This window comes from Labrus mixtus, chromosome 5 (assembly GCF_963584025.1).
Source record: "Labrus mixtus chromosome 5, fLabMix1.1, whole genome shotgun sequence".
Classification (NCBI taxonomy): domain Eukaryota; kingdom Metazoa; phylum Chordata; class Actinopteri; order Labriformes; family Labridae; genus Labrus; species Labrus mixtus.
Genome location: NC_083616.1, coordinates 32,956,847 through 32,975,478, shown reverse-complemented (window position 1 = coordinate 32,975,478; position 18,632 = coordinate 32,956,847). Strand labels below are relative to the sequence as shown.

Below are 18,632 nucleotides of genomic sequence, written 5' to 3'. Positions count from 1 at the left end.
AGCTGGATAAACACTGAAGCTTCAGAGTCCACCACATGGTGACCTGCAGAGAGGAGGGGGGGGGGGGGGACAGCTCTCTATGAGGTTTAGAATTTAGACTGCAGTACTCATTTTAAACACTAGGGGTCAGAGTTACATACTGCTCCTTTAAAGTCTGGACTCTAGAGTTTGAAGCTAAATCCAGAGAGAGACGATTTGTACGGATCTTTGTTGAAATATTTAAGACACATTAAACCAAACTTTGTAATATTTGTACATCATCACAGATTTATGGAGATCCACATTTCAACATCAAAGAAGTCTGTTTGTTGACGTGCATGTCGACGCCCATGGGGGAAGGATGTTCTTTGATCAAACGTGCTGAAAAATTGCAGAGATCAGCTAAATGTGCGAGGGCATGAAACATGTGAGGGGGGGGGGGGGGGGGTCCCAACATGGCAACTTCCTGGAGGGCCTGAGATGAAAACATCAAATATACAAAGATAGACGTCCCAGTTAGAATCAAACCTGCAGCTCGTCTGTTTGTTTTCTCAGCCTGTTAGAGATCAGTTATTATCAGGAGTCTGGAAAAACACCACCAGAATAATCCAGCGTGTAATGACCGAGCTGTGGATGAGATCAGATTGAATTTGTAGGGGGAGAAAATGAAAGACAATCTGCTCTAAATGAAGCTAATGTCAGAGCGGCAGACACATTACCCGTGACATGGGAATGATATCAGACTGTAAATATCTGTAAAGAGGTCAATTAGCGCTGGAAAAATGAATTGATTAATTTAACAATCCTCTTATCATTTACATCTTAAATAGAATATTCACAGAGAGATGTTTCAACCCTGAACTGATTCACCTTTAAATGTCTCTGAACTAACCCTCGCTGTCCGCTGAATGTTTCTGATGGAAAGAAGTAATCGAGCCACTGAAGAGCAAAGAGTGATCTTTAGAAACATTTCTATGAATCGTATCGACCTCCGCTCTTCATGAGAGGAAAAAGGAATTTAATGGTTTTCTGTCAGATCTCACTTCAGCTCCAAGTTTCATTTGTTTGTGAAATCCCCGGGTGAACCATCGATCTGAGGGAGGGGGGGGGCATTATTCCAGAGTGGTACATCCTGTTACCCAGAATCCTCAGGGGCAGAACATGAAGGTCCTCAGTCCTCTACTGTCATCAGCTCCTTCGTCTGTCCTCCTCCTCTTCATCCTTCAGCTTCACTACGACCTCTGTATGGAAACAGACTGCTGACACACACACACACACACACACACACACACACACAGTGCTCCCCGCTCACATTAACCCTGATTTATCACACACACACACAACTTTAACTATCAGACTAAAATATAACTTCCTCCCTACGAGCTGGAGCCTTCCTGACGATCTGTGTCAGCGTTTTCTTGTAGAGTTTAGTCGTGATTTAATCTCCGCTGACGATCGCTCATTGGGACATCTTTGAGCCGTAATGGGACATTCATCAACATTTAACATTTGCCTGTTGGCACCATGAAAATAAAGAGGCGTCACTGTGCTGTGAGCCTTCCCTCCTGAGCGCTGCTGCTGTGTGCCCTGCAGTCTGTTTGTCCTTTTCCTCGTCTGCTTGTCCGTCCCACAGCGGGCTCCTGAGCGCCCTCACTTCCTCTCTCTCTCTCTCAGATGTTTATATTGTCGTTGTCGTCGTCTGCTGTCACTCTTCCTCCCTCCCATGGCTCGGCCTGCGGTCATGGCGGGGAGCGCTCCCTACAGGGAACCCGTTGTGGAGAGCCCGGTTCACTCCAACATAAACATCTGACCCTGCAGGAGTGAAAATAGCAGCATGGCGTCCCGCTCGGAGACTCTCGTCTCCTTGTTCTCAAATGTTGTTTTAATCTCTAATCTGGTCGCCATGCTCTCATTTTCCTCCTGCTCTGTAATTGATAACACACTAATCTGGCGTGTTCATCGCCACGGGCCACTGATCTGCATCTCGAGCGGGACGCCAGCCAGGGAGCGAGACGCATGCGCTAACGTCCCCTCTGTTCCTCTTGTCGAGGTTTTGAGATCCCACATCGTGCATGAAACGCCAAATCTGTTCAATTCTCCTCCTGCTCATTGGATCAGATCAGTGGGTGTGGCTAATAATGATCCATATGTGTGTGTGTGTGTGTGTGTGTGTGTGTGTGTGAGAGAGAGAGAAAAAGAGAGAGAGAAAAAGAGAGAGAGAAAGAGAGAGAGAGAAAAAGAGAGAGAGAGAGAGGAGAGAGAGAGAGAAAGAGAGAGAGGAGAAAGAAAGAGAGAGGAGAAAGAAAGAGAGAGAGAGGAGAAAGAGAGAGAGAGAAAAAGAGAGAGAGAGAGAGGAGAAAGAGAGAGAGAGAAAGAGAGAGAGGAGAAAGAAAGAGAGAGGAGAAAGAAAGAGAGAGAGAGAGAAAGAGAGAGAGAGAGGAGAAAGAGAGAGAGAGGAGAAAGAGAGAGAAAGAGAGAGAGAGAGAAAGAGAGAGAGAGACAGAGAGAGAGAGGAGAAAGAAAGAGAGAGACAGAGAGAGAGAGAGAGAGAGAAAGAGAGAGAGAGACAGAGAGAGAGAGGAGAAAGAAAGAGAGAGGAGAAAGAAAGAGAGAGAGAGAGAAAGAGAGAGAGAGAGACTCATTGTCGTTCTTTTTTCAGAAGAAGACGACAGTAAAGAGAAGAAGAAAAAGAAGGAGGAAGAGGAGGATGATGAAGAGGACGTCCTGGACCGGCAGAAGTGTCGGGCTGCGCTGGCGTTGCTCCGACACGCTAAATGGTTCCAGGTGAGCACAGCTGGCGATGACACGAACACCTTTAATATTCCTCACTCTGTAATAAATGATTAAAGATAAACGTGCAGCAGGCGACATGTTTGGAAACATAATCTCATCATAAAGAGATTTTAATGAAGACGAGCCGCGCGCAGAGAGATGAAGCAGCTTCTTCACAGCTGTGTCTCCAGTTTCATCCAATCACAGTCATCCAGGTGTTCAAACATCCTGACTCTTCTTCCTGCTCTGCATGAGTCACCTCTACGGCCCGGTGTCCACCTCGTGTTTCTTTACGGGCAGAACGGCGCTGGCTGTGCACTCTGGAGCGATGGATCAGACGTTTGTGCGCTGAGAATAAAAGTGGTGCTCAGTCGTCCTGTCTCCATGACAACAGTCTGTTGACAACAACCGCCGTATGACTGACACTGCTCCGTTACTTTTTACAGCTGCTTTCACACACGCACTCCTGAAAATATCCAGATGATTTCAGGAGGACGGATCCAGATATGATCTGGTCGTTCACACATGCACCTCACGGGGGAGACTATCTCTGTCAGACAGGAGGGGGCGGAGTCTCCTGGGGTAAGATGTGACAAATACAACGAGGATGTAGCGGACGGAGCAGCAGAGTCCTCCATATGACTCTATGATGAGAATATTTGTCTTTGTATCAACGCTACGTGTAGCTGAAGAGAATCTCAATGTGAACTAAAGAGAGGAGAAGAACAAACTGGAGAACAGGAAACATGCAGCAGCAGGTTGATTAGAGCACGGAGATGGTAGAGGTGGCGTGCAGACAGTCTATGGTCGTGCAGCGATCACAGGGAATAAAGGTCACCACCCCCTCCCACTGGCCCCTCCCACTGGCCCCTCCCACTGGCTCCAGGTGAATTCTCCTGATTATATCCTGCTGTGTTCTCACATCAGATCACTCTGACTTTCTGAAGATACGAGGAGGCTGGAGGAGAAACTCTGAGTGAAGAGAGAAAGCAGCTAAATGTTTCATATTTGAGATTCTTTGTTCTCTTCACTCTGAGCGTCAAACGGAGGACGCTCGCCATCCTACTTTGTCTGGACTCAACACGAGGAGGATGTGAGTACAGGGCACGACCCGCAGGAGACAAAAATACGAGGAATATTTTGGTGACATCACCAGCGCCGTTAAGAGATCTTAATGTGGGGACAATAAAGATATCTTTGACCTTTGACCTTTAGACATTTACATGAGAGCCTCTTAAGTCTTCAGAAGGGATAAAAGAGAAACATTTTCTGCATAAATATAGAAAGAAAAACATAAACTACCAGAGAGGAGAAGAAGATGGAGTCTGTCTGTGCAGCTAGAAGACGGTACAGAGGGAGCTCTGAAGGTCACGTGGACGTTGTTGAAGGTCACGTGGACGTTGTTGAAGGTCACGTGGACGTTGTTGAAGGTCACGTGGACGTTGTTGAACTCGTCAGGTTTGAGCTGTGAGTCTGAGCTCGGAGCTGTCCTCCTCTGTGGAGTGAAGGGCAGGTGAAGCAGCGAGCGTCTCCCCTCGGGGAAGGAGAGCTGAATGTAAAGTAATCTCTGAGAGGAGAGTGAAGGTGGAGCTCTGCAGAGAGGATTCATCACACTCAGAAACGACCCGCGGCCCTCCACCTCCTCGCTCATAACTGCAGATACAATTAGTGATGTTCTTCTTCATCCACCGTCCATAAAAACAAACGTCCATCTTTATTCTTCATGAGCTCATTTTCTGTTTTTCTTCTCACAGCAGCTCTGTGAGGTTTGTTTTCTTAGTTTTCAAAGATATAAACTGTTTCTTTGTTCCTTTCCAGCGAGTGTGCTGCAGATTTAGCCGCCATAAGGAAACAATCAGCGACACATCGGCTGCGTTCCCGCTCTGTTTGGTCCGGTAGGCTGATCGCGGGGTCACAGCTAAACCCTGAATCCCTGAACAGCAGACAGGTACAGAGGACGTGACTCCTCCCACCCTGTAAACGTTGACCTTCAGCTCCTCCCCTCAGGAAGTCGGTATAAAGTCAAACTAAGAGAAACAAGAACAGACCAACAGGGTGACACGTGCACAGCCGATACGCTCTCAGCTGCGCACAGGTTGCAGGAACAAGCCGTGAAACATAAATCAAAAATCTGTGGTCCAATGAAAATCATTTAGTGTCTCTGCAGCACGGCCCGTTTCCTCCTCTGAGCTGCACGCTAGATGTGGACGTAGGAAGAGGGTCGATGTTGGCGTCTCAGAAATAACAAAAACATCCTCAGTTAGCAGGACGGACTCAGTCTGCGAGTGGTTGCCATGGTTACTACTTCTTTCTTAGAAGCAAAGAACAAAGTATGTGCATACTGCCCCCTGCTGTATCGGACTGTGAACATACACAGGTGTACTCGGGTACAGAGCGATGTTACTGATGTGAACGCAGACCAGCGGGGGAGGGGGGGAGGGGGGGAGATCGTGGTCGGGCGTGGTGCAAAACAATCGTGCCTGATGTGAAAACGCTGTGAGGAATCATTCTGTATCTGAAGTTGGAATCAACATTTTAATAGATAGATTTCTAAAGTGTCTGTTTACATATTTTAAGCTCCAGATATTTATCTGTTTAAAGGTTCAACTTAATAAGCAGATAAAGTTGAATAGAACGTTTTCCCCTCGCTGACGCTGGTATGAGCAGCATGTTGACAGTTCAGGGGTCCTGAGAAAGATCTGATACGTCAGAGTGTGTAGAGTGTCACGAGCACACTCTGCTCTGTCAGACTCCTGTCAGGTTCATATTCTCCTCTTTGTCCTCGTCTCCCCTCAGGCCAGAGTCACAGATCTCAAATCCTGCGTCATCGTCCTGAGGATTCTCAGAGAGATGTGCAACAGACAGGCGGGGTGGAGGCCGCTCAAAGGATGGGTAAGAGACAGCTGCACAATCACAAGAACCAGAAACATTCAGTTTAAAGATATGAAGCTTTCCTCACCTGGTGTGTATGTGTCGTCCTCTGCAGCCTCTGGAGCTGATCTGTGAAAAAGCCATCGCCACCTGTAACCGGCCGTTGGGTCCAGGTGAGGCCCTGCGGCGAGTCATGGAGTGCATCGCCTCAGGGATTCTGCTGCCAGGTCAGTGCTCGAGATCACACACAGAGTCCAGGGTTACACCATGAGAAAACTGAGGTGACCTGCCGAGATAGAGAAAAGTTAAGAGGCAATTCATAGAAAGAAAACAGTCTGCTACACTGAAACATTTTCAATGTTATCTTTGTTTATTTATCAGAATCAATCAGCTTTATGGCAAGGCATGCTCAAAGAAAATAGGTTTAAACTGTTTTCCTGTGTGACTATATCGTATTCATTAAAGTCTAGAACGGTCAGTTTCTGTGCAGCTCTTTTAGTCCCGTCTGTTTTCGCTTTGTGGAGTTAGCACGTCTGCTAGCTACAGGACGCTAGTCGAGCTCTCAGCCTGCAGGGAAAGTTGTGAAGTAGACTCCAACACAAGTCGTGCTGCCCACTGACTCTGTTGGATCTGCAGGACTCAGCGGGGGGGGTCTCACAGCTCGGTCAGACCCTCAGAGAGCTTAACATCCTGCAGACTGCAGGACAGGGTTTATGTTTCACATCATTAAAGCAGAGAGAGGAGGAGACACAGCTGATACAAACACAACCGCTCAACATGTCGTTCAGTAGTTTGTTTAAAAGCTTTAACTGTTTGTTCTGCTAACATGTTCAGTTTCAGATGAGGGAGGAGTTTAAATAAATCCTTAAAGGAGTCTGTTTTTATTTGTTGTTATGTTCTCCTGAAGGCAGCATGTGGTGTCCCCTTAGCTTAGACATCATTTTTAGATGACATTTTTCTGTGTGAAGTTAAAGAATCTGAAGCTTCTGTGGCTCAACGTCACAAAAGTTGCAAAAGTCTAGTAGTCTGGTAATGAGACCCTGTGCTTAGAAGACAGCCCAATGAAATGACACATTTTTAAAGCAGATTTTGGTTAAAAATAAAACTAAAGTTTCTTAACAGCTTTGTTACTTTTCTGTTCTGTCTATCTTTACAAAACAAGTGGTGTTAAAAAGTGTCTCAGTGTTGAACCTTTAGCCGACCTTAACGAGGAGAAACATGAATAAAGGAGTTAGAGGACTGCTCCGGGGTTCAGCTGTTTTCTTAAAGGTTAATGCTCTTCAGACTGCAGAGTGTCAACAGCAGCTCAGTCTCTGAGTACTCAACGCTGCATTAATGATTCAGAGATAAGCTGCAGACTCCCTCCAGGCTCCCGGGGAGCGTCCCAACATGAACACTTTAAAATCACGATGACTCACATTTCATTTAGTAAAAGTCAGACGTGGAGTTTTTCCAGAATGAGTGTTTCTTCTCAGAGGGTTTCTTTGTGTTTCCCTGAATGAGAAATGTTTCAGCTGTACTAAAGACAGATGTGTTTACAGATGTGTCCTCTGTTCTCTCTGTTTTTCTTTTATGCGAGCGACCTTCAGCTCTCATGTTGGATGCGTGCACAGCGGGTCTTTGTGAGGATGTGATTGGGGTTTTAAAAAGTGGTTCATGGTTTCCCTCTGAATTGGCAGCTTGATCCCTGAATGTCTCTGAATCATTGATGAAGCTTCGTTCAGAGCGTTCAGAGCGTTCACAGCGTTCACAGCGTTCAGAGCGTTCACAGCGTTCAGAGCGTTCAGAGCGTTCACAGCGTTCAGAGCGTGCACAGCGTTCACAGCGTTCAGAGCGTTCACAGCGTTCACAGCGTTCAGAGCGTTCACAGCGTTCAGAGCGTTCACAGCGTTCAGAGCGTTCAGAGCGTTCAGAGCGTTCACAGCGTTCACAGCGTTCAGAGCGTTCACAGCGTTCACAGCGTTCAGAGCGTTCAGAGCGTTCACAGCGTTCAGAGCGTTCAGAGCGTTCAGAGCGTTCACAGCGTTCACAGCGTTCAGAGCGTTCAGAGCGTTCAGAGCGTTCACAGCGTTCACAGCGTTCAGAGCGTTCACAGCGTTCACAGCGTTCAGAGCGTTCAGAGCGTTCACAGCGTTCAGAGCGTGCACAGCGTTCACAGCGTGCACAGCGTTCACAGCGTTCACAGCGTTCACAGCGTTCACAGCGTTCACAGCGTTCAGAGCGTTCAGAGCGTTCACAGCGTTCACAGCGTTCAGAGCGTTCAGAGCGTTCACAGCGTTCAGAGCGTTCAGAGCGTTCACAGCGTTCAGAGCGTTCACAGCGTTCACAGCGTTCAGAGCGTTCAGAGCGTTCACAGCGTTCAGAGCGTTCAGAGCGTTCACAGCGTTCACAGCGTTCAGAGCGTTCAGAGCGTTCACAGCGTTCACAGCGTTCACAGCGTTCACAGCGTTCACAGCGTTCACAGCGTTCAGAGCGTTCACAGCGTTCACAGCGTTCAGAGCGTTCAGAGCGTTCACAGCGTTCAGAGCGTGCACAGCGTTCACAGCGTGCACAGCGTTCACAGCGTTCACAGCGTTCACAGCGTTCACAGCGTTCACAGCGTTCACAGCGTTCACAGCGGGAGTCGTGGATTAGGAGGCAGAGCCCACGGTGTCTGAGGTTTCTCTGAGTCACTCTCTCTGACGTGGTTTTTTCTCCTCAGGAGGTCCAGGAGTTCACGACCCGTGTGAGAGGGAGCCCACAGACGTCCTGAGCCACCTTAGCGCCCAGCAGGCCGACGCCATCACAGAGAGCGCCCAGGTCAGCCCCCCCCTTCACCCAGCACGGCCTCAAACTACATCCACATGTGTTTACATCACAATACAGACCCTCTGCTGCCTCTACATTATAAATCCATAAAGTGATCACTGTGTCTTTAAATAATAAAGATTGTAATAACACCTCCTCAAGTCAAATCTGAAGTTTAAAGAACAGACGAGGAGCTTGAGACTTTGAGTGGGGGGCTCTGAGTGCAAACAACAAAGACACTCTGAGTCATGACTGTCTACAATGAGGGAGAAGCTCGAGTCCCGCTGGCTGTGTTGTTGTCAGAGCCGTGTTTACATGGACGGGACGGCCGGCTCCTCCCCTTGTGTATAAAAGCTGTTTTAGTCAAGAACTAGAGAGAAGAAGAAGAACATACTCACTGATTATTTGGATGTTAGTAAGAGTTTTTAGATCACGCTCATTCTGTGTCAGTTTACATGAAATGTGAAGCTACGAGCTAACTAAAGAGCGCTAACATTAGCATGCTAACACAACAATGTGAAGCTACGAGCTAACTAAAGAGCGCTAACATTAGCATGCTAACACAACAATGTGAAGCTACGAGCTAACTAAAGAGCGCTAACATTAGCATGCTAACACAACAATGTGAAGCTACGAGCTAACTAAAGAGCGCTAACATTAGCATGCTAACACAACAATGCAGCTCGAGACAAGGACAATTTTGTCCTTTGATTGCACTTAACTCCTTCATGCAAACGCGAGTGGAGAGGGGTTGGAGGTGTGTCTCTGGAGGCTTCAGTATGGAGGAGGCGTGGCCAAACAGGAAGTTTGTTTTGGTTTCATGCTGGAGCTCATCTACTGGATCAAAAGGAGCGGCTCCGTCACTGACTGCAGTCAGCACACACACCAACACACACGCTGACACACACCGACACACACACATCCGCCAAACTTTCCCTCTGCCAGTGCGCCTATAATCATTCAGTAAATCACACCATCATCCTCCTTTCCCTCTCCGTTTCACAGCGCGATCAAGGGTGCACACTTGAAAGCTCTCTTTTTAGTTTCATACATATATATACAGATGCAGAGTAGGATTACCGGTGGTGTGTGTCATATGCGCTCCGCGGTGTCCTGTTTGTGCCAAACAGAGGCGGCCCATTTCCGCATACTAAATAGGCGGATGGGGCGAGCATTGGTGATCACATGATTGATTGATTAATTAAATGTTTGTTTGCTCAGTTATGTGGATTTTGTTTTTGGAAAGACTTTTGTTTTGTAAATAGTTTAAACAGTCTGGGTGGATTGAACCCGTCACAGTCTCACATTCTTCCTTTAAATTCTTCTCACCTGTTTTAAAGACAAAGTGGTTTGTGGGTGGTGCACTTTTGTTTTCCATTTCCGTGCATCCCACTGGAGCAGCTGAAAGTTTAGTACTCGAGGGCGCTCTGACAGCAGCTTTAAGGAGGCGAGGAACTTTTCCCACCTTCATTATCCCTCCTGCTCCTCCGGGGGGCTCGGACTTTAAAAGGTTTCCATTAACACGCCCCGGCTCTAAATTTGGACCGCTGATGCACCGCTTTGAACGGGTCCCAAAGGTGATGAAGACGGTCACACACAAATTAAAGCCTCCTTTAATTTGGGCGAGTAATGGAGGAGAAAACAAAGAGTGACGAGTTTAGTGGATGTTTACTTTAAGAGTTTAGAGTTTAAGTATTTTCAGGGCTCATTAAAGTCTGACCTCTAAAGAAGCAGAGTCCCCCCCCCCCCCCCCCCGAGTTTATGCCATAAAACAACAAATAATATCTGATTTTCTTTTCATCTTCCCCTCCATGCCAGCAGCTCTTTCATTAGAACGACTTCTTTCTGTCTTTAAACGTCTCCCCTCAGAGCATCATAAAAAACTCCCCTTCCTGTTTCCCCGCCATGAAACGAGCTGCAGACGCTCATTTAACCGAGCGTGATCATTAAGAGAGAGTCAGCCGAGCGGCTCGTCCCGCCGGGCTGCACCTCCTCGCCGCACTCAGCGCTTCCTCTGGGAAACCCGCTGAGTGAATCTCTCCACTCCGCCGTCTGATTGAAGGAGAATCCCTCGAGCTCACGTCGGATCTATAAATATCTGATGACCTCACTCCTGACCTCTGATCAGCCCGACTAACCGCCAGATTAATGAGCCAGCTAATGAGCGTGGGAACTCTCTCCCCTCCACCCACAACAACAACACATCCACTAAAACTCACTATAATACAACAACAACAACAACAACAACCACAACAACACATCCACTAAAACTCACTATAATACAACAACAACAACAACAACAACCACAACAACACATCCACTAAAACTCACTATAATACAACAACAACAACAACAACACATCCACTAAAACTCACTATAATACAACAACAACAACAACACATCCACTAAAACTCACTATAATACAACAACAACAACAACACATCCACTAAAACTCACTATAATACAACAACAACAACCACAACAACACATCCACTAAAACTCACTATAATACAACAACAACAACAACAACAACAACCACAACAACACATCCACTAAAACTCACTATAATACAACAACAACAACACATCCACTAAAACTCACTATAATACAACAACAACAACAACACATCCACTAAAACTCACTATAATACAACAACAACAACAACAACAACAACACATCCACTAAAACTCACTATAATACAACAACAACAACAACAACCACAACAACACATCCACTAAAACTCACTATAATACAACAACAACAACAACAACAACAACAACAACAACAACAACCACAACAACACATCCACTAAAACTCACTATAATACAACAACAACAACACATCCACTAAAACTCACTATAATACAACAACAACAACAACACATCCACTAAAACTCACTATAATACAACAACAACAACACATCCACTAAAACTCACTATAATACAACAACAACAACAACAACAACAACAACAACAACCACAACAACACATCCACTAAAACTCACTATAATACAACAACAACAACAACAGCAACAACAACCACAACAACACATCCACTAAAACTCACTATAATACAACAACAACAACCACAACAACACATCCACTAAAACTCACTATAATACAACAACAACAACAACAACAACAACAACACATCCACTAAAACTCACTATAATACAATAACAACAACAACAACAACAACAACCACAACAACACATCCACTAAAACTCACTATAATACAACAACAACAACAACACATCCACTAAAACTCACTATAATACAACAACAACAACAACACATCCACTAAAACTCACTATAATACAACAACAACAACAACAACACATCCACTAAAACTCACTATAATACAACAACAACAACAACACATCCACTAAAACTCAGTATAATACAACAACAACAATAACAACCACAACAACACATCCACTAAAACTCACTATAATACAACAACAACAACAACAACCACAACAACACATCCACTAAAACTCACTATAATACAACAACAACAACAACAACAACAACAACAACAACCACAACAACACATCCACTAAAACTCACTATAATACAACAACAACAACAACCACAACAACACATCCACTAAAACTCACTATAATACTACAACAACAACAACAACAACAACAACAATAACAACAACCACAACAACACATCCACTAAAACTCACTATAATACAACAACAACAACAACACTACCACTAAAACTCACTATAATACAACAACATCAACAACCACAACAACACTACCACTAAAACTCACTATAATACTACTACTACTACAACAACAACAACAACAACAACAACAACACTACCACTAAAACTCACTATAATACAACAACAACAACAACACATCCACTAAAACTCACTATAATACAACAACAACAACAACACATCCACTAAAACTCACTATAATACAACAACAACAACAACACTACCACTAAAACTCACTATAATACTACTACTACTACAACAACAACAACAACAACAACACTACCACTAAAACTCACTATAATACAACAACAACAACAACAACAACAACAACACATCCACTAAAACTCACTATAATACAACAACAACAACAACAACACATCCACTAAAACTCACTATAATACAACAACCACAACAACACTACCACTAAAACTCACTATAATACTACTACTACTACAACAACAACAACAACAACAACACTACCACTAAAACTCACTATAATACAACAACAACAACAACACATCCACTAAAACTCACTATAATACAACAACCACAACAACACATCCACTAAAACTCACTATAATACAACAACAACAACAACACTACCACTAAAACTCACTATAATACAACAACATCAACAACCACAACAACACTACCACTAAAACTCACTATAATACTACTACTACTACAACAACAACAACAACAACAACACTACCACTAAAACTCACTATAATACAACAACCACAACAACACATCCACTAAAACTCACTATAATACAACAACAACAACAACACATCCACTAAAACTCACTATAATACAACAACAACAACAACACATCCACTAAAACTCACTATAATACAACAACAACAACAACAACAACAACACATCCACTAAAACTCACTATAATACAACAACAACAACACATCCACTAAAACTCAGTATAATACAACAACAACAATAACAACCACAACAACACATCCACTAAAACTCACTATAATACAACAACAACAACAACAACAACAACCACAACAACACATCCACTAAAACTCACTATAATACAACAACAACAACAACAACAACAACAACAACAACAACAACACTACCACTAAAACTCACTATAATACAACAACAGCAACAACCACAACAACACATCCACTAAAACTCACTATAATACTACAACAACAACAACAACAACAACAATAACAACAACCACAACAACACATCCACTAAAACTCACTATAATACAACAACAACAACAACACTACCACTAAAACTCACTATAATACAACAACAACATCAACAACCACAACAACACTACCACTAAAACTCACTATAATACTACTACTACTACAACAACAACAACAACAACAACACTACCACTAAAACTCAGTATAATACAACAACAACAACCACAACAACACTGCCACTAAAACTCACTATAATACAACAACAACAACAACAACAACAACAACAACAACAACAACAACAACAACCACAACAACACATCCACTAAAACTCACTATAATACAACAACAACACTACCACTAAAACTCACTATAATACAACAACAACAACAACAACAACAACAACAACAACAACACTACCACTAAAACTCACTATAATACAACAACAACAACAACAACACTACCACTAAAACTCACTATAATACAACAACAACAACAACAACAACAACAACAACAACACTACCACTAAAACTCACTATAATACAACAACAACAACAACACTACCACTAAAACTCACTATAATACTACTACTACTACAACAACAACAACAACAACAACACTACCACTAAAACTCACTATAATACAACAACAACAACAACAACACATCCACTAAAACTCACTATAATACAACAACAACAACAACAACACATCCACTAAAACTCACTATAATACAACAACCACAACAACACTACCACTAAAACTCACTATAATACTACTACTACTACAACAACAACAACAACAACAACACTACCACTAAAACTCACTATAATACAACAACAACAACAACAACACATCCACTAAAACTCACTATAATACAACAACCACAACAACACATCCACTAAAACTCACTATAATACAACAACAACAACAACACTACCACTAAAACTCACTATAATACAACAACATCAACAACCACAACAACACTACCACTAAAACTCACTATAATACTACTACTACTACAACAACAACAACAACAACAACACTACCACTAAAACTCACTATAATACAACAACCACAACAACACATCCACTAAAACTCACTATAATACAACAACAACAACAACACATCCACTAAAACTCACTATAATACAACAACAACAACAACACATCCACTAAAACTCACTATAATACAACAACAACAACAACAACACATCCACTAAAACTCACTATAATACAACAACAACAACACATCCACTAAAACTCAGTATAATACAACAACAACAATAACAACCACAACAACACATCCACTAAAACTCACTATAATACAACAACAACAACAACAACAACAACCACAACAACACATCCACTAAAACTCACTATAATACAACAACAACAACAACAACAACAACAACAACAACAACAACAACACTACCACTAAAACTCACTATAATACAACAACAACAGCAACAACCACAACAACACATCCACTAAAACTCACTATAATACTACAACAACAACAACAACAACAACAATAACAACAACCACAACAACACATCCACTAAAACTCACTATAATACAACAACAACAACAACACTACCACTAAAACTCACTATAATACAACAACAACATCAACAACCACAACAACACTACCACTAAAACTCACTATAATACTACTACTACTACAACAACAACAACAACAACAACACTACCACTAAAACTCAGTATAATACAACAACAACAACCACAACAACACTGCCACTAAAACTCACTATAATACAACAACAACAACAACAACAACAACAACCACAACAACACATCCACTAAAACTCACTATAATACAACAACAACACTACCACTAAAACTCACTATAATACAACAACAACAACAACAACAACAACAACAACAACACTACCACTAAAACTCACTATAATACAACAACAACAACAACAACAACACTACCACTAAAACTCACTATAATACAACAACAACAACAACAACAACACTACCACTAAAACTCACTATAATACAACAACAACAACAACAACACATCCACTAAAACTCACTATAATACAACAACAACAACAACACATCCACTAAAACTCACTATAATACAACAACAACAACAACACATCCACTAAAACTCACTATAATACAACAACAACAACCACAACAACACATCCACTAAAACTCACTATAATACAACAACAACAACAACAACAACAACAACAACAACCACAACAACACATCCACTAAAACTCACTATAATACAACAACAACAACAACCACAACAACACATCCACTAAAACTCACTATAATACTACAACAACAACAACAACAACAACAACAACAATAACAACAACCACAACAACACATCCACTAAAACTCACTATAATACAACAACAACAACAACACTACCACTAAAACTCACTATAATACAACAACATCAACAACCACAACAACACTACCACTAAAACTCACTATAATACTACTACTACTACAACAACAACAACAACAACAACACTACCACTAAAACTCACTATAATACAACAACAACAACAACAACACATCCACTAAAACTCACTATAATACAACAACAACAACAACACATCCACTAAAACTCACTATAATACAACAACAACAACAACAACACTACCACTAAAACTCACTATAATACTACTACTACTACAACAACAACAACAACAACACTACCACTAAAACTCACTATAATACAACAACAACAACACATCCACTAAAACTCACTATAATACAACAACAACAACAACAACAACACATCCACTAAAACTCACTATAATACAACAACCACAACAACACTACCACTAAAACTCACTATAATACTACTACTACTACTACAACAACAACAACAACAACACTACCACTAAAACTCACTATAATACAACAACAACAACAACACATCCACTAAAACTCACTATAATACAACAACCACAACAACACATCCACTAAAACTCACTATAATACAACAACAACAACACTACCACTAAAACTCACTATAATACAACAACATCAACAACCACAACAACACTACCACTAAAACTCACTATAATACTACTACTACTACAACAACAACAACAACAACAACACTACCACTAAAACTCACTATAATACAACAACCACAACAACACATCCACTAAAACTCACTATAATACAACAACAACAACAACACATCCACTAAAACTCACTATAATACAACAACAACAACAACACATCCACTAAAACTCACTATAATACAACAACAACAACAACAACACATCCACTAAAACTCACTATAATACAACAACAACAACACATCCACTAAAACTCAGTATAATACAACAACAACAATAACAACCACAACAACACATCCACTAAAACTCACTATAATACAACAACAACAACAACAACAACCACAACAACACATCCACTAAAACTCACTATAATACAACAACAACAACAACAACAACAACAACACTACCACTAAAACTCACTATAATACAACAACAGCAACAACCACAACAACACATCCACTAAAACTCACTATAATACTACAACAACAACAACAACAACAACAACAATAACAACAACCACAACAACACATCCACTAAAACTCACTATAATACAACAACAACAACAACACTACCACTAAAACTCACTATAATACAACAACATCAACAACCACAACAACACTACCACTAAAACTCACTATAATACTACTACTACTACTACAACAACAACAACAACAACAACACTACCACTAAAACTCAGTATAATACAACAACAACAACCACAACAACACTGCCACTAAAACTCACTATAATACAACAACAACAACAACAACAACAACAACAACCACAACAACACATCCACTAAAACTCACTATAATACAACAACAACACTACCACTAAAACTCACTATAATACAACAACAACAACAACAACAACAACAACAACAACAACAACACTACCACTAAAACTCACTATAATACAACAACAACAACACTACCACTAAAACTCACTATAATACAACAACAACAACAACAACAACAACAACAACAACACTACCACTAAAACTCACTATAATACAACAACAACAACAACACTACCACTAAAACTCACTATAATACAACAACAACAACACTACCACTAAAACTCACTATAATACAACAACAACAACACTACCACTAAAACTCACTATAATACAACAACACTACCACTAAAACTCACTATAATACAACAACAACAACAACAACAACAACACTACCACTAAAACTCACTATAATACAACAACAACAAAACTACCACTAAAACTCACTATAATACAACAACAACAACAACAACAACAACAACAACACTACCACTAAAACTCACTATAATACAACAACAACAACAACAACAACAACAACAACACTACCACTAAAACTCACTATAATACAACAACAACAACAACAACAACAACAACACTACCACTAAAACTCACTATAATACAACAACAACAACAACAACAACACTACCACTAAAACTCACTATAATACAACAACAACAACAACAACAACAACAACACTACCACTAAAACTCACTATAATACAACAACAACAACAACAACAACAACACTACCACTAAAACTCACTATAATACAACAACAACAACAACAACACTACCACTAAAACTCACTATAATACAACAACAACAACAACAACAACAACAACAACAACAACACTACCACTAAAACTCACTATAATACAACAACAACAACAACAACAACAACAACACTACCACTAAAACTCACTATAATACAACAAACAACACAACAACAACAACAAACAACAACACTACCACTAAAACTCACTATAATACACAACAACAACACTACCACTAAAACTCACTATAATACAACACAACAACAACAACAACAACAACACTACCACTAAAACTCACTATAATACAACAACAACAACAACAACAACACTACCACTAAAACTCACTATAATACAACAACAACAACAACAACAACACTACCACTAAAACTCACTATAATACAACAACAACAACAACAACACTACCACTAAAACTCACTATAATACAACAAAACAACAACAACACTACCACTAAAACTCACTATAATACAACAGCACTACCACTAAAACTCACTATAATACAACAACAACAACAACAACAACAACAACAACACTACCACTAAAACTCACTAAACTCTCGCTCTCTCTCTTTCTCTCTCTGTCTCTCTCTCTCTGTCTCTCTCTGTGTCGCTCTCTCTGTCTCTCTCTGTCTCTGTCTCT

The 18,632-nt window shown here is 41.2% G+C and overlaps 1 protein-coding gene across 1 annotated transcript in view; it reads left to right on the top strand.

Annotated features, from left to right (window-relative positions):
• Positions 1–18,632, top strand: part of LOC132974810 (spermatid perinuclear RNA-binding protein-like) — a 76,083-nt gene that overhangs the window by 48,474 nt on the left and 8,977 nt on the right. Inside the window, exons 6-10 of the mRNA XM_061039085.1 lie at positions 2,642–2,763; positions 5,548–5,643; positions 5,738–5,849; positions 8,324–8,469; positions 9,415–9,425. Coding sequence (XP_060895068.1) covers positions 2,642–2,763; positions 5,548–5,643; positions 5,738–5,849; positions 8,324–8,469; positions 9,415–9,425 — 487 coding nt within the window. The remainder of the gene's footprint in view (positions 1–2,641; positions 2,764–5,547; positions 5,644–5,737; positions 5,850–8,323; positions 8,470–9,414; positions 9,426–18,632) is intronic.